General features: G+C 45.3%; 1 protein-coding gene across 12 annotated transcripts in view; it reads right to left on the reverse strand.

Moving 5' to 3' along the window:
• Nucleotides 1-18,735, reverse strand: part of PRKCE (protein kinase C epsilon) — a 547,240-nt gene that overhangs the window by 189,129 nt on the left and 339,376 nt on the right. For all 12 annotated transcript variants that reach the window (XR_015137027.1, XM_086327131.1, XM_086327130.1 and 9 more), the window contains 4 exons: nucleotides 8,418-8,577; nucleotides 6,317-6,351; nucleotides 4,875-4,960; nucleotides 1,657-1,786 (listed from right to left, as the gene is read on the reverse strand). Coding sequence is in view for 11 of the 12 variants with exons in the window: in XM_086327131.1 (XP_086183257.1) it covers nucleotides 1,657-1,786; nucleotides 4,875-4,960; nucleotides 6,317-6,351; nucleotides 8,418-8,577 (411 nt within the window). In the remaining variant the exon portion in view is untranslated. The remainder of the gene's footprint in view (nucleotides 1-1,656; nucleotides 1,787-4,874; nucleotides 4,961-6,316; nucleotides 6,352-8,417; nucleotides 8,578-18,735) is intronic.

The following is an 18,735-nucleotide window of genomic DNA, read 5'->3' on the forward strand; positions in this document are numbered from 1 at the left end:
GGAGTTGCTGGATCATATGGTAGTTCTATTTTCCCATGTTGTACTTTTTACTTTAAATAACTTTTTGGAAGCCTTTGGCACTATCCATCACTCCCTTTTTAAATTTTTTAAAAAGTACTCTCAGTTCTTTCGGCTTCTATGATTCCACTCCGTGCTGCTTTCCCTCCTATCTCCGAGGCCCTTCCCTCAGAGCGTGCAGTTCCTCTGCACACGCATCCTAGGATGCTGATACCCTACCTCATCCCCAGACTCCCAAGGTGTCTTCTTCTTTCTTCACTCAAGGTACTTATCCTGGGGGTGATATCTACTTTATAGGCTAACTACTACTCAAACATTGACAAATCCAAATCTAAATGCTCCATCTAGACGTCTTTCCCGAGTGTCACTGAGAATTTCCAACAGTCAGACAGCTTCATGTACTTTCCACTGGCGTCTCAAAGTTAACACGTCCCCAGCTCAACTCCACCATCTCTGCCTCCAGCCCTGCCCTCCCTCATGGGTTCCCTGTCTCAGCAAGTGGTGTCACCATCCTCCCAGCTGGATCTGATCCCTACAGACAATAAATCACTCATCAACACCTCCTAGGTTATTTTCCTTCTCTGTTCCCACTACAGCCAATACCTTATTTCCAATCTCTCACTGGGATCCTTTCAGTGACCAATTGGTTCACAGCTTCAGTTTCCTTCTTATACTTTAGCTCTTTCTCTAATTTTTCCACAATGGGAATTTATTAATGATGCATTCAGTAATAATAAAAAACTGTTTTTATAACAAACTAATTTCATAGTTTAATACCTTTTCATTTTTAAGCTTAAATTTACTTAATAAAATTTTAAATTTTAATATTTAATAAAATAATAAAAAATGGTTTTTAAATAGTGTCTGTGAGGTATTCCTGGCCAATAGTTCATGGTTGTCCAACTCTGTGAGCAAGTTAGACTAGCTTGTGACACTGGACCCCAGAGTGTGAACCCACCTCCCCATATTATGTGGTATTACCTGTGTCCCTTAGTACACACATTTGAGCAGAAGTCAATTCAAAGGCAGAACAGCAGGAAATAAAGGAGGAAACTCAGACCCAGAGGTCAAGGTTCAAACCCTACCTCTGCTCACGAGCTACATGAAGAGGTTAAATTAGTCTCTGAGCCTATTTCCTCATGGGGGCCAGAAGGATAATATAACATCCATCACAGGTCTGTGAAGGAGCAATCTGTCTCACGTGACAGCATTTTAGCAGGCGTTTTTCTGAAAGTAAACTATGAACCACGGATGGTGACAGAAAAAACGTCTGTGACTTATTTCACAGTCTAACTCCAAAAACTTTTCTTCCCTTCTACTCCAGTGTATCTTTTCCTTAATTTTTTCCTGGACTTTTTCAGACTCATCTTGTGGTCCCAGCTTGTTCACTATCTTAAAAGGTGGAGTCACACTTTCTCTCTTCTGATTCCCTCTGTGGAGTCCGCTGGAAGGCCTCTGCACAGAGACTGTCTGGCAAATGCTCAGAGTAACTAACAACAGCTTAGCAAGGGCTTGGGCCCAGGCCTTTGGTCAGCCCTGGAAAGCACTCTCGAGGCTCCAAGAAGAAAGATTCTTTAAGTGGAGGGACAGAGGGGCTCAGGTGCAAGGGGAGTGGGGGAGCAGGACCCAGCGCCTTACCTTTGCACTGCAGACCCTGCCGCAAGAGGCCCCAGAGCAAGGAGCCACAGTGGTCGCAGAAGGTGGGGACCTTGTAGTTGTGGATCCCGAACTTGTGAGGCATGTTGACACTGAACCGCTGGGAGCCCACCTGCAGGGACGGCAAATCACAGGGTCAAAGCCAAGCTCCTTGCTCTGAAGCCTCTCTGGGAACATGGTGAAGACAGCCTTCCTCCCAGGGCCCTGACCCCACTTTCTCTGTGGCCTCTGATCCCCTACCAGTCCCATCCGGGACTCCAGACCTCCAAATCCCATGGCACATAGCACTCAATCTGCACCTCACATTTTGGCCTTGAAGAGTTGTCATTAGGGGACAGGACTGTGGGATCAATGAGACCCTGGGGGCAGAAGAGGCAGGAAACATATTACTGTATGAACTGAAGACATGCTGGGTCGATACTAAGAGGAGAGTCGTGGTCTCCCAGGACTGGCCCCAGAGGGATGTGGTGACAACCAAGGTAAGAGGTAGGGAAGCATCCCAGGTGACTAGGAGGTCTGTGGGGGCAGGAGAGCTGTGTGACCCTCAGCTGCAGCCACTAAGGACTCTGAAGTATCAGACGATGGTGAGTGAGAATGATGACAAACACACAAGACTGTGCTGCAGGGTCAGAGAGCCTGCGAGTATCCAGGAGGGCAGCACAGGTACAGTTCAGACGCACACAGCACTCACTGGAGGAAGATACAGCATCAGAGGGGTGAGGAAGACCAACAGCAAGGACTCGGGGAGGGAGAAAAGGGAGAGAAAGAATCTTCTGATTAAAAGCCAAAGAGGAAGAGAAGGAAGGAAGATAACACAGAGAGAGAGCATTCTTGGTTAGTTGGGGAACGGCAAGAGTCCTAAGTGTGAGCACAGAGACACAAGACAGGATGAGGCCATTGGCCAAGTGCTTGTGGCCAAAAGTTCCAGGGAGCCCGTTGGCAGAGCCCCCTTTTAACGGGAGGGCATTACATGCTTGGTGTTTAGAGCCATGTGAGTGTGGGGTGTATATGTATGATGAGTGTGTACATGCCTCACACTACAGGTGGTTACACAAAAGAATGAAATTGAAGGTTCGTCCCCCGAGGGCTGTGCCCAGCAGAGGGCACAGTCATCACTCCAATGGGCCAGGAATATAATTAAAAGAGACTGGCTTCAGGGAGCAGCAGGACAGGCAACCAATTCTACTACACTAAGAAGCCCAATCAATCCCTGGCAATTAATCTCCCTTGGGACATGTACCAAGTTTGGGAACACGCCTCATTGGTAACTTCTTTTTCAGTGCTCAATATGCCAGAAAATACAATCAGAAAGACTAGGTCACAGATTAAGCTGGGTTCTGTGCATTTCAAATCTCAACACTCTAGCCTGCATGGCATGAAGTCATAGGGTCTCCTTCCAAGGAGGTGTGAAAGAAGTTTAAACATCTGCAGAGGTTCACAATTGATAAAACTTATGAGATCATCTTTTAAAAACTTATTGAGACTTATGAGCTCCTTAGACCTCCCTGGTGGCTCAGATGGTAAAGCATCTGCCTACAATGCGGGAGACCTGGGTTCAATCCCTGGGTTGGGAAGGTCCTCTGGAGAAGGAAATGGCAACCCACTCCAGTACTCTTGCCTGGAAAATCCCATGGATGGAAGAGCCTGGTAGGCTACAGTCTGTGGGGTCGCAAAGAGTCGGACACGACTGAGCAACTTCACCTATGAGCTCCTTAAGAGCAGGAATCATGTATTCCTCTTTGTTTCTGTGGGTCATGGAGCAATCATCTGGCATACAGGAAGTGCTCAATAAAATGTCCCTAAGAAGACAGACAGACACACAGCAAGGAAATTACCTTTTTCTTTCATTTACTTAAGAAACTAATGAGAGTAACAGCATACTTATGGTTACGATCCTAGAACAGGAGTCAGGAGAGCCAGGGGACAGTGACTTGCGATTTCCTACCATGACTGTAGAACCTCAGTAAACGACTTTGGTGCTTTGGGCTGTCTGCTTTCCAGGGACATGGGATACTCAGTCTAAGCCTCGTGCCTTCCTGCTTTCCAGAGATGGTGTGAAATCAAAAGGAGATGGAAATGCTTTCCATAAAGATGGAAAATGCTTTGGGTGTCAAGGTGTCACTTTGTTGAATTGTTTTTAAGAAGCAGGTAGAAGACCCTGCTTCTTAAAAATAGAAGGGCCTCCTTTTGGAAGCCTGATTATAAACCTAACTGATTATAATCCCGTCCAGGGTCTCTCTCGCCCTAATGGCCTATGATTATATGATATTTATTTATTTCACCAATAATTAAAAGTATGTCTTTGAAATCAACTATCATGAACACAGATAACTCCTCTACTCGCATTCACACCTGTCATTTTCTCTAAGAGGTTTTTTTTACCTCTGTTAGTGGATCCACTCTTCTCTCAATTACTCAGTTAAGAGAAACCTGGCTTCAAGTCAAATATTCTTGCTTCTTTACCCCTAACAACTTTTGTAACAGTCAATTTGACACAAGTTTCTAAGATGAGGAGAACACAGTACAGTGGTCAAGGACTCAGACTCTGGAACAGACTGGCTGGCATTTTCACATACTAGGATGTGAGGCTTAAGGCAAGTTAATTTGACCTCTCTATGCTTCTATTCTCTTTGTTGGAAAATGAAGATAGATCTCATTAAGGTTGTTACGGCTTTAAATAATATATGATAAAGTGCTTAAATCAGGGCACAGTAAGTACCCAATGAATGTCAGCTATTGTTATTACTGTGGTTCTTCCAGCCTCTTAAGTGTTTCTTAGATTTGCTAATCCCACTCCATTCCTCCATCACCTCATAAAGATAAGGCTCCTGCTTGCGTGTGCTGTCTCTCACTCTTTATGAGCTGTGTGGAGCCCTTGACATGTCAGTGAGTCCTTTCACTGTTTCAATGAGATAATGACATAAAATAACTCAAATTTTCCTCTGGGCTTTCTTTTGGGGACCATACAACCCTTGGCATCATATCTACACCCACAAGCCCGACTTTGAGCTGCACTCATTCTGTAGATTGTACCTCATGCCGGAAGGCTGTGGACAACTCCCTTCATTTTTGATCAACACAATGAAGAAAGCAACAGGATCTCAGAGAGATAAGGTTTTTCTTGGGGACCACAGAGGAGGCAGTGGAGGGTGGGGATGGCAGGGAAGAAAGCCCAGAATTTCAATGTTATAAATATTTACCTCGTCGGGAGTTTCCTGTTTCTTTAATCCAGCACACTTCGTAATTATGAGCTCATGGCATCTCTTGTGGACCACGCAAGTGCAGACTGCAAACAGCAAAACATGAGAGAGCTGAGCGACAAGCAGGGGAAGAAAGGTTCCATCCCGCGATTCAATGAGGTCTCTGTGGAGGAGCGAGGGGAGCCCTGCCCCTTCTGTCTCCAATGCAGAGTCTTATTGTAATGCCCTACCTGAAGCCCTTTATGCAATCACTTCAAAGCACTCTGCCATCAGAGCCATGAGGGTTTCCTAAATGCTCTGGAGAAGAATGGACCATTTATATCCAAAGGGCATCAGCAGTTTTCTCTAGTTCCGGGAGTACCGATCAATTTTCTTGCTTCTCTATGCCAGCGTCAGGAAACAATCGCCCAGTTGTGAAGCACTGTCGACCCAGGGTGCTGCTGCTCCCTGTGTTCCATTCAAGGTCCCACCAGGGCTGGCTGGGGAGGTAGGGAGGCCAGCAGCACGTGAGTGGGTGTTCTGTGACTTAGAAGTTCTCTAGCTCCTTGATCTGGATATACCTTTTGTGCCAAATTTAAAATTTTTCATTGTATGTAATACTTCCCCAAGAAATGGCTGACACTCTGTCTGTAGTGTCATGGGCCAGTGTGGACAGTAGGTGATGCCAGGAATCTAAGAACTGTCACATGTGTAAACTCTTTGTTCACACATTACCTCCAGGACACAGCCACGTCCCACAGAAGCTACCCCAGTCCCCCAGGGCTGAGGCTCAAGTCAACTAGTGGCTGGTCTCCCAGTTCCAACCACAGAGAAGTCTCAGCATGACCTCATCACATACCACCCTCCAGTTCTAGATAACTTAACCTTGCATTTGTCATCAATTAACTGGGGAATAAACAAACCCTCTCATACTTTCAAGCAACTGTTAAATCTTTAAGAGCTAATGATGATACAGAAGAGACAAAAAAAAAAAAAAAGAGAGGGAGAGAGAAAGAAGCAGCAAGGACCATGAGTGAGACAGAATAAAACAAGCAGGGCAGGAAGCTTCTTCAGGGAGCTGGAGAGTGGGGAGCCTACAGAACACACAGAACCCGGTTCAGGACACGGCGGGCCTCCAAAGGGCATCTTCCTGAAGCTTTTCATCTCATGGGGAAAGAAAAAGGCACAACGAAAACACTGCACCAAAAGGCTGAGCCCCCGGGCCACCTGCAGATGGTGGTCCCCACAGGCACTCCTATACATCTACTCCCACACAGCTATGGTGGAGCGGTGGCCAGGCAGGGACAAAAGAAAATCGGGGTCTCGCTTTGCAGAGAGAGAGCGTGACCATGGGGGGCCTACAGAGCTCTGAGTCTCATCCAACCCAGCCCGTTTCCACAGGCAGTCGTGATCTGAATTGACCCGTGGTTCCCAGGGATTTACTTCATACAACACCCTCTTACCTTGACATTGGTATCCCTGCTTTCCTATGACACCCCTGAAAAGAAGAAAACAGCTCTTTAAGAAAATGAATTCCAGTAGGTCAAAAGCCACACAAAGCCACCCCATTCTGGCCACCGCCCACAGTGTACCAAATGCTGAGTGGAGTCCACTCAGCAGTGGGGTAGTAATCTCACTCCCACTTGAAGGGTGCCTTAAAATGACTCCTTCTGAAGGCCATCAAGAACAGCCCCAGCGCTTGGAATGGGTGCAAGGTTTGGTCAGTGTTAGGGCTCAGTTTCCTATACAAACAGCCACTCCAGCGGCCCAGCTGTGTTCTGGAAAGCCCCAGAGACCCTGCTTGCTCTCCATGGGCCTCAAGTCATTGAGCGTGCCCTTCTTTGCAGACAGTTGTGGAGAAGGATTCTCGCTGGCAAGCATATTTCCTGAGCATTCCAGGAGAAGTCAAGGTTTATAGGGCAGAGTGCGGCCAGGACTGGGAGTTCAATCTACCATTTGGGTAAAGGCCAACATCACAGATTCCTTCCATGGCCAGCATAGGGTCCCCTAAGGCAGGTTTAGGGTTAGCCTGGACACAGGACAATCCAGCCAACCTGTCCTCAGGACACCACCACCAACTGGTCAGCTCCCTGCAGTGCCCAGTCCAGTAAAAGGAGCCAGAAGTCACTGGGGCTACAGCTAAGGGAACCCAGAGTTCAGTCGTATTGGCCATGGGCTTAGAGGAGACCTGAATCTCTAAGGTAAGCTTTCAGAACCTGTTCCCCAATTCTTGACCAAAATACAGAGATACAGGTCAGACGCCTGTCAGTCCCAGGAATAAGACGTGTCTGTGGATGGAGCTGGGCGTTATTTCTGCTTTAATCAGGTTGACTTTGCTCTAAGCTGTGTCACCTTGGATGTCCATGCCAGCCTCTGTGACTAGTTTCAGAACACCACAAGGGTGAGACAAGGTGTTCCTGGACACCATGGGAATCCAGGGGGTCCTCAGAGTGCAATTTGAACATTCTCCTTCTCCATTGATGCTGCAGTATGGCCTTGCTCACTCTCCTCCATGGGACTGCCAACATGCGAGCTCCACATCAGTTCCAGAGAGCTAAGAGAGGGGCTAGGAAGGCTGAGCATGAGCCATTAGTTGTGCTCACCAGGGTGGAATCAGGTCTCTGACATATCCTAGCTGGAGGGCCATAGGCTGGTCTCATTTCTGAGCCTCAGTATTGTTGTTAGTGGAATGGTGTTCATAATACATAGCTCATAGGATGCTGGGAAGATTTAGAGATTTCCAGAGCCAAAGAGAGAGCCTGACACAAGGTAGGTATTCATCAAAAGTCTCCCTCTAATCCCCAAGGCCAGTATTCCTTGTCCTTCTCCACCTCCCCAAAAGGCCTACTACTTACCTGTTTCTGCCTATCAAAATCCTAGTCATTATAAAAAGAGAATTGCCACCTCCTCCAGGAAGCCTTCCCTGAGTACTCCAGCCAATGCATCTCTCTTTTCTGAAATCTCAGCATCCTATCAGCACCAATGTTATGACAGTTACTAAGAACTGCTTTGTATTATAAATATTGGCAATGGAATATTTTTAAGCTTTCTATGGAAACATTTAAATGTATAAAAAAAAATAGAGAGATGAATATAGTAGACCCTCAGGTACCTGTGAGTAGCTCCAACAATGATAAATTCATGGCCAGCCTTGTTTCATCTCTACCCCTAGCCCCTCACCCCTCCTTCCAGTTATTTTTTTAAAACAAATCTAAGAAATCCATCATTCTGTTGGTAAATAATCCAGATTCCCTCTCTAAAAGTTAAGAGTTCTTTAAAAAAAACCCACAATACCATTATTGGTTATAAAATCTCAACTCATTAAATATGAGATATAATATGATCCTACATATCTCCATATATAGGAACCAGGAAGCATAGTTTCTTCTTCCCATCTAGCCCCCCAAGCACCACTCAGCCTTGCAGAAAAGTCTTCTGTAGTCAGATAAAGAATTAAAGCACATAAGCATTTTTTACATAAAGTGTCCAATCTCCTGACGCATTCCCCCCACCTCTCGCTGCCGAGAAGTCTAACTGAGAGGTTTCTGGAAGAGAGGACCTTACCAGATGAAGTCTCGGCAGTGGGAGCAGTAGGTGGGCTGCCGAAGGTACGTAGCCATGAACTTGTGGCCGTTGACCTGGTGGACCCTGCGCCTGACAGCCCCCTGCCGCTTCCTGGGCCGCATGCGCTCCCGAAACACACGCTCTTCATTGTCTTTAGGGGCTGAGGAAGGACAAGAGCACAGAAGAAAATACAGTCTGGGTTAGCATCCCTTGAAAATAACCTTCCGTGGGAAAGCTACTCCAGCCCGGGAGATCTGGAGGTTGTGTGGGGGCAGCCTCCGCTGGTGGAGGAATTCAGGGGTCTAAAGAGCCTCACTACTTGCTCCAGCGAGTACGCACCACGTGACTGCAAGGCCCAGACTGTGCACTTTCCCACAACAGCTGCATTCAGCATCCATCCCAACCCTACTCCTGCTCCAGGTGTGGCCGCTTTACTCCTCCCCACACCCACTACATGTTGCAAGGGTGTGGGGTCGGAGGCTCAGGTTCAAATCTACTGAACCTCCTGAGAAGGGACCTAGGACTGCTTGTGTTCCTCATCTGGAGCCTCTGCAGGCACTGTCCTCTGTCAGTGGGGATGATGGTGATGGCCCTAAGGCGTGTGGCTTGGAGTCAACGGCGTGACTTCCCTCCCCACCCAGATGCCAAGCTCAGAGAAGTAGCTGCCTAATAAACTTGACTTTTCTTCCTCTTCCCTCTTACCTAGAGTAAAGCAAAAAAGAAAAAAAAGCCTTTCCCTAAAGGTTAAAAGGAGAGGGAAATAGAACACTGTGAAAGCAGACAGTTTCCAGAAGGTTCAAGACCCACCACCATGGGCTTTAAGACCTACTGGAGACAGAAAGATCTTCCCCACTTCTTCCTTCCCTCCCTTTCAAAGACTGTCCCAAACCTAAGAACACCCTGCAAAGGGACAATAAAAATAATAATGACCATTAAGTACTGAATGTGCCACCACACATCCCAATATATACATTAATGCCCTAATCCCCAATGTGATAGTTGGGGGGCCTTTAGGAGGTAATAAAGATTAAATGTAGGCATGAGGGTGTATCCGCATAATGGGATTAGTGCTCTTATAAGAAGAGGAAAAGACCTGAGCCCGCCTGCTCTCTGCCATGAGAGGGTACAACGAGAAGCTGGTTGTAAACCAGCCAAGCAGAGAATCCTCACCAGAACACCGAGATCTTGATTTCAAACTTTCAGCCTCCAGAACTGTGAAAAGTAACTTTCTGCTGTCTAAGCCTGTATTCTATGGTATTTTGTTAAAGCCTGAGCAGACTAACACAGTGACAATACTAGCTGACGTCTGTCAAGGGCTTACACTCTGGTAAGTGTTAGTCACTCAGTTGTGTCCAACTCTTTGTGACCCCACAGACTGTAGCCCACCAGGCTCCTTTGTCCATGGGATTCTCCAGGCAAGAATACTGGAGGGGATTGCTACTTCCTTCTCCAGGGGATCTTCCTGACCCAGAGATCGAACCTGGGTTTCCCACATTGCAGGCAGATTCTTTGCCATCTGAGCCACCTTAGCTATGCACTCTGGTAGGTGCCATGCTAAATGCATTATGTGTGATAACTCATTGAAGCATCACAACCCCAGCTGAAGGGTACTGCTATTACCCCCATTTCTTGGATTTGCAAACTGAAGAATGAAGAGCTCAAGTAACCTTTTCTGTTAGTACAGCTATCTAGTGGTAGAGCCCTAGAGAGGGGAATGGCAATCCACTCCAGTGTTCTTGCCTGGAGAATTCCATGGACAGAGAAGCCTGGCAGGCTATAGTTCGTGGGGTCGCAAAGAGTCGGACACGACTGAGTGACTAACACACACAGTGGTAGAGCCCAGATTCTATGCCAGAGAGGGAGAGAGAGGTCCCTGCTCCGCTGGCCACCTGTTGCTCCGAAGGACAGTCCACTCTGCCTACAGCAAGTCTCCAAAGCTCTTACCTGGTGGCTCTCATTAGGGAAGAGCTGGGCTGCCTGAGGCTTCCCCTAGCACAGAGAAGGCAGGCTAAGGGTCTCCTGCCAGGCTCTTGACACTCTCAAGCAGCCCTGGAAGGTGGGTAAAAATACACTGGGAAGGCTCCATCCCCCAACAAGCCCCCTTGCACCAGCCAGCACCCATCACCCCAGCCTAACAGTGTCAGTCCTGAGGGGAGTCAACTTTGCCCCTCGTGGACCTCTCTGAACACAAGGTTCCCTGCAGTGGTGGTCACATGTGTCAGTCAAACATCTGTTTAATCCAAGAGCATCTTGTCAGTCCAGAGAAGGTAGGGTGGGCAGAACATCAAACTGAAGGAGGAAAAGAACAATGCGGAGCAAACGTCCAGCATGTGCTTTTAGAGGGAAGCAGCCTCCAAGCAAATGTGCAGAACTGCTGACTGGAGGCTGCTCGCAGGGCTCCCAGGCTGTGTTCTCAGGACTGCCCCTGGATGACCCAGAAGGGGGTCTGCCTGTGGACCTCCTGCTTCATACCCCCCAACCTGAAGGGGTTTCCTTTTTAACTGGTGCCTATTGTTTCACAAAGTCTCTGACACTGATTACCTTCTGGGTATAGAAAGCCCACACCACCTCCTACTTTCTACAACCTAGGGGGTAAGACCCAGATGAGCAAATTCTCAAGGAAAGGTCCTGCTTCTAATTAGAGATGCCTACATATGCACACGCATGCATAAATATGACAATCATCACTCAGTTGTGAAATTAGAGGTGACTTTCATTTCTGCTTCATACTTTTCAGTATATTTAGAAAATTCTATTTTTAGAAGCTGGAAAAATGTGGTATTTAAAAAAACAAATCTTTTCAATAGTCCTTAGTTGCTACAAACCTGATGGACAAAAAATCCAAACTCCCCAAACTCAGCCTTGGGGTAGCTCAGGTCAGGGGAGAGGAATTCTCTTTGTACAAAAGCATCCGTCAAATTCTTTCACAGAAGGTGTTACCATGGAATATATATCAACAGTACGCTCTAATGCATTTAAAATGCAATTTGATTTACAAAGTCCTCAGATTTTATAGTCATCTTGATTCTGGACATTGTGTTTTCAGTCAAAATGGTGAGGACTTTAATCTAGTTTTCTCAAAGAAGTGCTGCCATATGGGGGGTTATAGGGGTCCCCGAGGGCCTTATTTCTCAACTTTTTATAGAAATGACCACAGTAACCAAACTGGATATTCTCAACTGTGTTTAACTGATTTAATAGATAAATGCAGCACCCAGTTAATTTAACTCCACTTGCTTTTTTAAAATTTACTGATTCTTTAATTAAAGAATAATTGCTTTACAAAATTGTGTTGGTTTCTGCCAAACCCCACTTACTTTTGAAAACCTGTTTGTGGGCTGCACTGATGCTGTGAGAAAAGCTGTATAAAATTTGTAGGGGGTGGGAGGTGGGGGGACGTGGGGGGGATGGGAGGGTCTTGGGTGCAGGTTAGAAAGAGAGCCAAGGATAACCCCATGCTAAGGTGGGGTCTGTCTGATCTAAGTTCTCCAAAATGTTCTGTTATCCTGCTCCAGAGCACATTGTGCATGGCCTGTTAAAAGTCAGCTTCTATGTTCAATATATGGGGAGACTAAAGGCAACAGAAGGAACAGGTAAATCAACTTTGTGTTCCAAGGAGGTTTGCACACGAGGCTGCATGAGAAAGGGGATGGGACTCCTGGCTGATGATAACACCTGCCTTCCACACATCTTTGGACAGGGGAGCTACAGGGCTCCTCAGCCCCATAGAATCTCCTTGTTGGGCCTAGAGAAACTGCTAGAAATGGATCACCTTCAACCTTTCCCCTGATGTGAAGGGTCTCTCTCTATTAAAATGCAACTTCCATGGGGTAGCGGGTAATGCATGGCACGTGCATGCAGGAGCACAGACACCTGTATGGGTAAGAGAGGGTGCAGGGCGCGAGAGTGGAAGAATAGACTATAAATGCAAGCATGTGTGTACATGTATGTGTGCAATAGCAATATAGACCAAATATCACGCATAATTCACTATATATCCATATATAATACAGCATGATGTATTAGTGGCATTAGCATAACTACATTATGACATAATTATAGTTATATTAATAGCAATATATTATTATATAAGATGAAGATATGATATATAGTTTTTCTGAACCGTTTGAAGCAACACTTCACCCCTAAATACTTCAGGGTTTATCTCCTAAGAATAAAAACATTCTCTGACATAATCACAATATCAAAGTCAAGAAATTTAACATTGCTATAACTATCCAATAGACAGTTCATATTTAAATCTCCCTGATTGTCCCCTGCACGTGTGTGTGTGCTAAGTCACTTCAGTTGTGTCTGTTTCCTACCCTATGGACTGTGGCCCACCAGGCTCCTCTGGCCATGGGACTCTCCAGGCAAGAATACTGGAGTGGGTTGCCATGCCCTCCTCCAGGGGACCTTCCAGACCCAAGGATCGAACCCGCGTCTCTTCTATCTCCTGCACTGGCAGGGGTGTTCTTTACCACCAGCGCCACCTGGAAAACCCAACTGTCCCCTAAATGTCCTTTATTGTTGCTGTTGTTTTTAAATGTTTAATCCAGGAGCTAGTTAGAGCTCAAGGAAGTTATCTGCTTGCCATGTCTCTTTAATCTCTTAATAAAGAACAATTTTCTTGACTTATTTCCTTCTTATGACAAAGTTATGGAAAATATAGGATGTTGTCTTGTGGAGCATTCTACAGCCTGGATTTGTTTGTTCCCGTTTGACTAGTTTCCAACTCAATGGCAAACATACCACGGAGGTGTACATATCAATAAATCTTTAGTTGTAGCTAAGAATGTAAATGACATAAATATAAAATTTTTAGGAGGAGAAATATAAAATATTCATTCTTACTAGGAATTTTTAAAATACAGAGCTCTCTTGACCTATCATTGACATACCATTTAATGCCTAATAAGGAAACAAATTTGTTTCAAAATGGAATTATCAGCTGTTTGGAAGGCTGCTATTAAACTGATTTATTCATTCACTGCTAGAGGCAATGTCGCATAATATTTTCAGAAGCAATATTACAGTACATGGCAAACATCACAAAGAGATTCATATCCTCTGATTAGGCAATTCCTTAGTAAGTAACTCTAAGTCAATAATTCAACAGAAACTAAAAGTTATACACTTATAACTTATACATGTTCCCCAAGGCATGTCTAATCAGCCTTCAAACAGAAACAACTTGATATCTCACATTAGGAGAATGGTCTAATGAATTATACTACATCTATATCAATTTTAAAATGTTGAGAGAAGACTATGCAGGAACATGGGGAAACGTGATCTAAAACTGTGAAAACAGGAGGCACAGAAACACAAACATATTTACAGGTTGAAGGTAACATGAAAGAATTATTGTGTTAAACTAGGACGATGGGATTATATATTTGTATATTTGAAAAATGTTCTCTAATACTCTTTAATGAGATTTTTAATACATGGTTTCTTTTTGGCTGCAGTGCACAGCATACGGGATCTCAGTTCCCCAACCAGGAATCAACCACACCCCCTACATCGGAAGCTTGGAGTCTTAACAACTAGACTCCCAGAGAAGTCCTTTAATGATTTTTAATAGCAGTTCTTTCCACCTACAGCATGAGGTAATGGGAGGGTCACTCACATTGCAGAAGTGGGGACTACATGGCATGAATGAGGAGGAAAGGGCAGCAGCTGTTGGCCTGGAGATCAGGAGAGACAAGATACATTTTATCAGTTTCCCCAGCTGCCTGTGGTTCTGGGCTGGGTCACCCGGATTGCCCCGACATCTGTGACTTGCGCCGAGGCATGCTCTTCACATCCCTTCACTGGATGTCCTCAGCCATGCCCACCTAGGCTGATGGCTCATTTGCCACAGCCCACAAGGTGAAACCAGCACTGGTTTCCCTTTCTTTCTTTCCTTTCCTTTCCTTTCTGCCTACATAAATCTTTTGTTTTATGGCTGCATCTGCATCTACCACACAGCAGAAGGGATGACCCAAGTCAGGGAGAGGCCAACACAAAGTTGGATAACTTGTGAAACTTTCTGTGTAAATGAAGATCTTGCTCAGATATAACAACAAGAATTCACAAAGGCATGAAGCTAAGGAGACACCCTGTGAAGCAGCTATGAGATCTTCGGTAACCTTAATCTCTAACAACATTCCAAGAGTGTTTTCTGCTGGCTGTGATTTGCCTATAAGCTCAAATTCCTAGGGTCTTCTATACCAATGAGTATCTTACAGCCCCAAAGCTCAGAAGAATCTCTGACAGGCTGCAGGCAAGTGGCAGAAGAAGCACAAAGAACCCACACCTCACAGTTCTTCTTTGTTGGTCAGCCTCACCTGGCCCCTTTTCCTTGGGCTGAGACTTCTCAGTCTAGGCCAGAAGGACACTCACAATCACAGGGAGAGGCAGCCCCTGGCACCAAACCCTCTGCTACCTCTTCTGGTCTGTCTGATTATTGAAGGTCCCATTGCTTCATCAGCACCTCCCTCACCTCATCTCATGTCCTCCTGCATAAAAAGGGGGCTCAAGTGACAGGACTGAACTGGCACCCTTAAACTCAGTGCTCTTTGAATGCCTCTCAGTGAAAGAATATCTAGCAGGGAATTCCTAATAGGCTGATGGTTATGAATCCCCAGATGCTGGCACTTCCTTCAAGGGCATGTGTAATAAGGACTGCCAAGCCCAAAGTTCCAGCTCGCCCAAGACCCCTGACCTTGGAGCCTGGACCAGTCAGAAGGACCAATATGCTTGACTGGCCACCTCTGGGCACCACTGTCATTCCTCACTGCAGGCGATCCCTCAATCAATTACCTACTCTTGATTTTGAGCGCACATAGGGGTCTTCTCCACAAGCAAGTGTGCCATGGGTGGTCTTCTTGATCTCTTCTCACCTCCTTCTTTTGACCTTCTCTTTCTACCACTATGGTTGAACTAGGTGCTGGGAGATGGGACAAATGTTGCCTTTACCCCAGACTTGCATTATAACCTAGAACAAGTCATTTAATCTCTTCAGGCGTCTGTTTTCTTATCCATCAGGAATAGTACTGCAGCGGCTCTGTCTAAACACCAGGCTGGCATGTTCTCTGCCCCAGGTGCCAACGTGACAGTTCCTGATTGAGGGAAAGTGGAATACTCTCACCCACCCCACTACAAAACCTCCCCTGGCTGGGGTCCGACTGCCTCCAGACAGTTCAGCCTGCCACTGTGAATAAAAGGGGGTCGGCTCCGTCTCCTCCCACCCCATGCATCAGGGGCTTTGGAGGAGCACACTCCACCTCCAGAGTGGAGTCCTGGGAAGACTGGGCTGGGTAAAAACACTGACTCAGCTCTAGGACAAGAGCAGTAAGAAATGTGACCAGTTTGAGAAAAGGCTGGGATTGTCCTCAGAAGGCTTGTCTCAGAAGCCAAGCAAAGAGTGAATCCAGTTTTCAAGGCAGATTATTTCACAACACAAAGAAAACAACTCAAACATCCTGATAGTTTTATCTAAAGAACTGTCAAATCTTGGATGATTCAGAAGCTGAAAAATAACAGCTACCATGTATGGGCCCCTGTCATATGGTGAGCACCATTCCAAGTATTTTGTATCCATGAGGGGCTATTTTATATGTGAGATACTGTTACACATCCATAAAGTGCACTTAAAAATACACGAGGTGTTATTACATATACACAAGATAATGTAAGCAACTTAGATCTAACATCATGAGGTGCTATTATCCTCAACTTGCAAATGAAGAAACCAAGGGCTCAAAAGGTTAAGTAATTTGTTCAAGGTCACACAGCTAACAGTGAGTGTCAAGTTCAAGAATTCCCACCCTGACCCATCCACCTCACAAGGATGGCAGAATAGCTTGAGTCCCCAGTACCTAACTTTGTGTATGGAAGTCTCTTGCTGGCTGCTGCCCATTCACCTCTCCACACGCTCATCCCACTCTCAACTAGACACTTAGAAAATCAAAAGGGACTGATTAATTCACAAGCACACACATAATGGAATTTAATGCAGTGGTTTCAAAAAGCAGACATGCCAAGTCTACCAAGAAACAATATGTAGAAAAAGAGAACTAAGAAACATGTCTATAGTGTATATTTGTATAAAATGAGAAAGAGAAAAGGATAAATATCCTCAAACAACATAAACAGAAAAACACATCGAGACTTTCCAACGGGTTAAAAATTGTACATTCTAAAAAATGTTTATTAGGTGGATATTGGATGCCAGGCAGTATTCTGGGCACAGGCTCTTAGCCATAATGGACGGTCCATAGCCACTCTCTAAATTATTCTTCTCAGATATTTTGAATTTGATCCTTAATAGGTGGGTCTCCACTAACAAAGCAAGGAATTGCCGTCATTGTCCAGGCAACAGTGGTTATGACTCGGGGGTGGGGAAAGCCCCTGAAGAGACTAGATGGAATTTTTCCCACTCAGTATCTGAGGAGTTTACTCAATAAATCTCTGGTTTAACTTTATGGACTTACTGTGAAAAATGCAAGATCAACGGAAACAAAACAAAATGAAAAAAACCTAGGCATTGAAAATCAAAGGAGCAGTGCCTTTTCATTTTATTTTCCATGAGGAAAATAGCTTATAATATTTTCAAGTTGAAATAAATGCTACATGACAGTGAGTTTTAATGATTAAGTAAATATTTACGTGATACCAAAGGCTATGTTCTACATGTTGTACTCACACAATACATTAAAGAAAATTTCTGTTCAAAACAGGAAAGAGGAAACAGCAATTAATTCCCCGAGAGAGATTAGTCTGAACTATCCATGTCTTCCCAGAGAACCACAAGACGTGAAGCAGAAACGTCTAGGAGGAGAGGTTTTGAATTGTCCGCATATGTTATTCTGTGTAATCTAATCAGAAGAGCACTGGTAGCATTTCAAGATTAGCATCTCAAACTTACTACAAATCATTTTCTTCTTCCTCATCTTTCCTTTCCGAATGACCTGTTCTGTATTCATGGCAGGGCATAAGCTCTTGTCCACTTAATTAAAATAAAGCTTAAGCTAGTTTGTGCTTTGTTAGGAAAAAAAAAAGTGAAAAATGTAGACACTTGACAGGGTAGAGAGAGTAGCACTAGGGTAAACTGAGGTCAGACACAGTGGTGGTAGGACAACTGGATGGTCACTGAGGCAGAGAAGGGGGGGCAGCCCTCCAGTCCCACCACCCAGGCTCCGGTATACATGGGGACATGGAGAACCACTGGAGAATAATGATCATCCTTAAGTAGGAAGTCCCCTTGCTTCCTGCCTATCCGCATTTATTCATTCCCTCCCTCCTCTATCCATTCAAAATTAAACCCTGGAGTTACACTGGAACTACCACATGCTTCTGGGACCCAGGAAAAGTCACTGCTTGCCAGGAGAAAAACCGCAGAGCAAAATCCCTTCAGGCAGACCTGCTAAATGCTCAGAGCCTTCTCATCCTGGGAAATCAGCCAAGTGGGGCACCAGCCAAGGGTGGGGCCAGAGTCCTCACTGGTGCCAGTGATGGTCCTGTGATTCATATCACAGGAAACTGAGCTGTTGCTGAATTACTGGGCATCTGAGCCCTGAGGACCTCATGTCCATGATGTCATGTCCATGGTTCACGTTTCTAAAATGCTCTATTAAAAAATGCCTGTGGGAGAGCAGTGGCAGAAGGCCTAGCAGGACGTCTGTCCATTCCCAGCATGAACAGGGGGGAGTGTCAATGCCAAGTGAAGGCTGACAGCCCCCTTTCCAAATACATTACAAGCCTCTTAATGCCAAGGCAGGCAGGCCAAAAAGGTTATGGAATTATTTACTGAAAAACCCTCATCCATCAGTACTGTTGCTATCAGCTATTCCATAACATCCAGTCAGTGGCAGGCAGGATTCAGAAAGGTTCAAGCCGAGTGAGCTAAAAATCACACCCTTTAATATCAAGTGGTCCCTTTACCATCTCATCCCAGCCTCCACAGACCTCCTCAACTAAGTATGTGCACAGTTACCCAAATTACCACGACAGACTCACCTGTTTATTTTCCCCAAACTCCTCTGATTGCTAAGGTAGTTCCATACTGTTGCTAATACTTTAAAGTTAAAATTAAAAAGAAAAACCATAGCTTTTCCCAGAGAGATCTTAGGTCCTGAGCAGGATTCCAAGGAAGATGGCCAGGTGGGTATTTATCAGACTACCTGAGAGAGAAGTCAAGTTTCAGGGAGTCAGAAGATAAAAGCAAAAAAATAACAGGCAATGAAAGACTTGTTAAGACAAAGGAGCTGGCGCAAGAAGATAAAAAGAAGTAAGGATGATTATTAAGTCATGAAGTCCAGGCTGGTGATTG

This window comes from Bos grunniens, chromosome 11 (genome assembly GCF_055505025.1).
Source record: "Bos grunniens cultivar Pamir isolate PY7600 chromosome 11, Bosgru_T2T1.0, whole genome shotgun sequence".
Taxonomy (NCBI): Eukaryota; Metazoa; Chordata; class Mammalia; order Artiodactyla; family Bovidae; genus Bos; species Bos grunniens.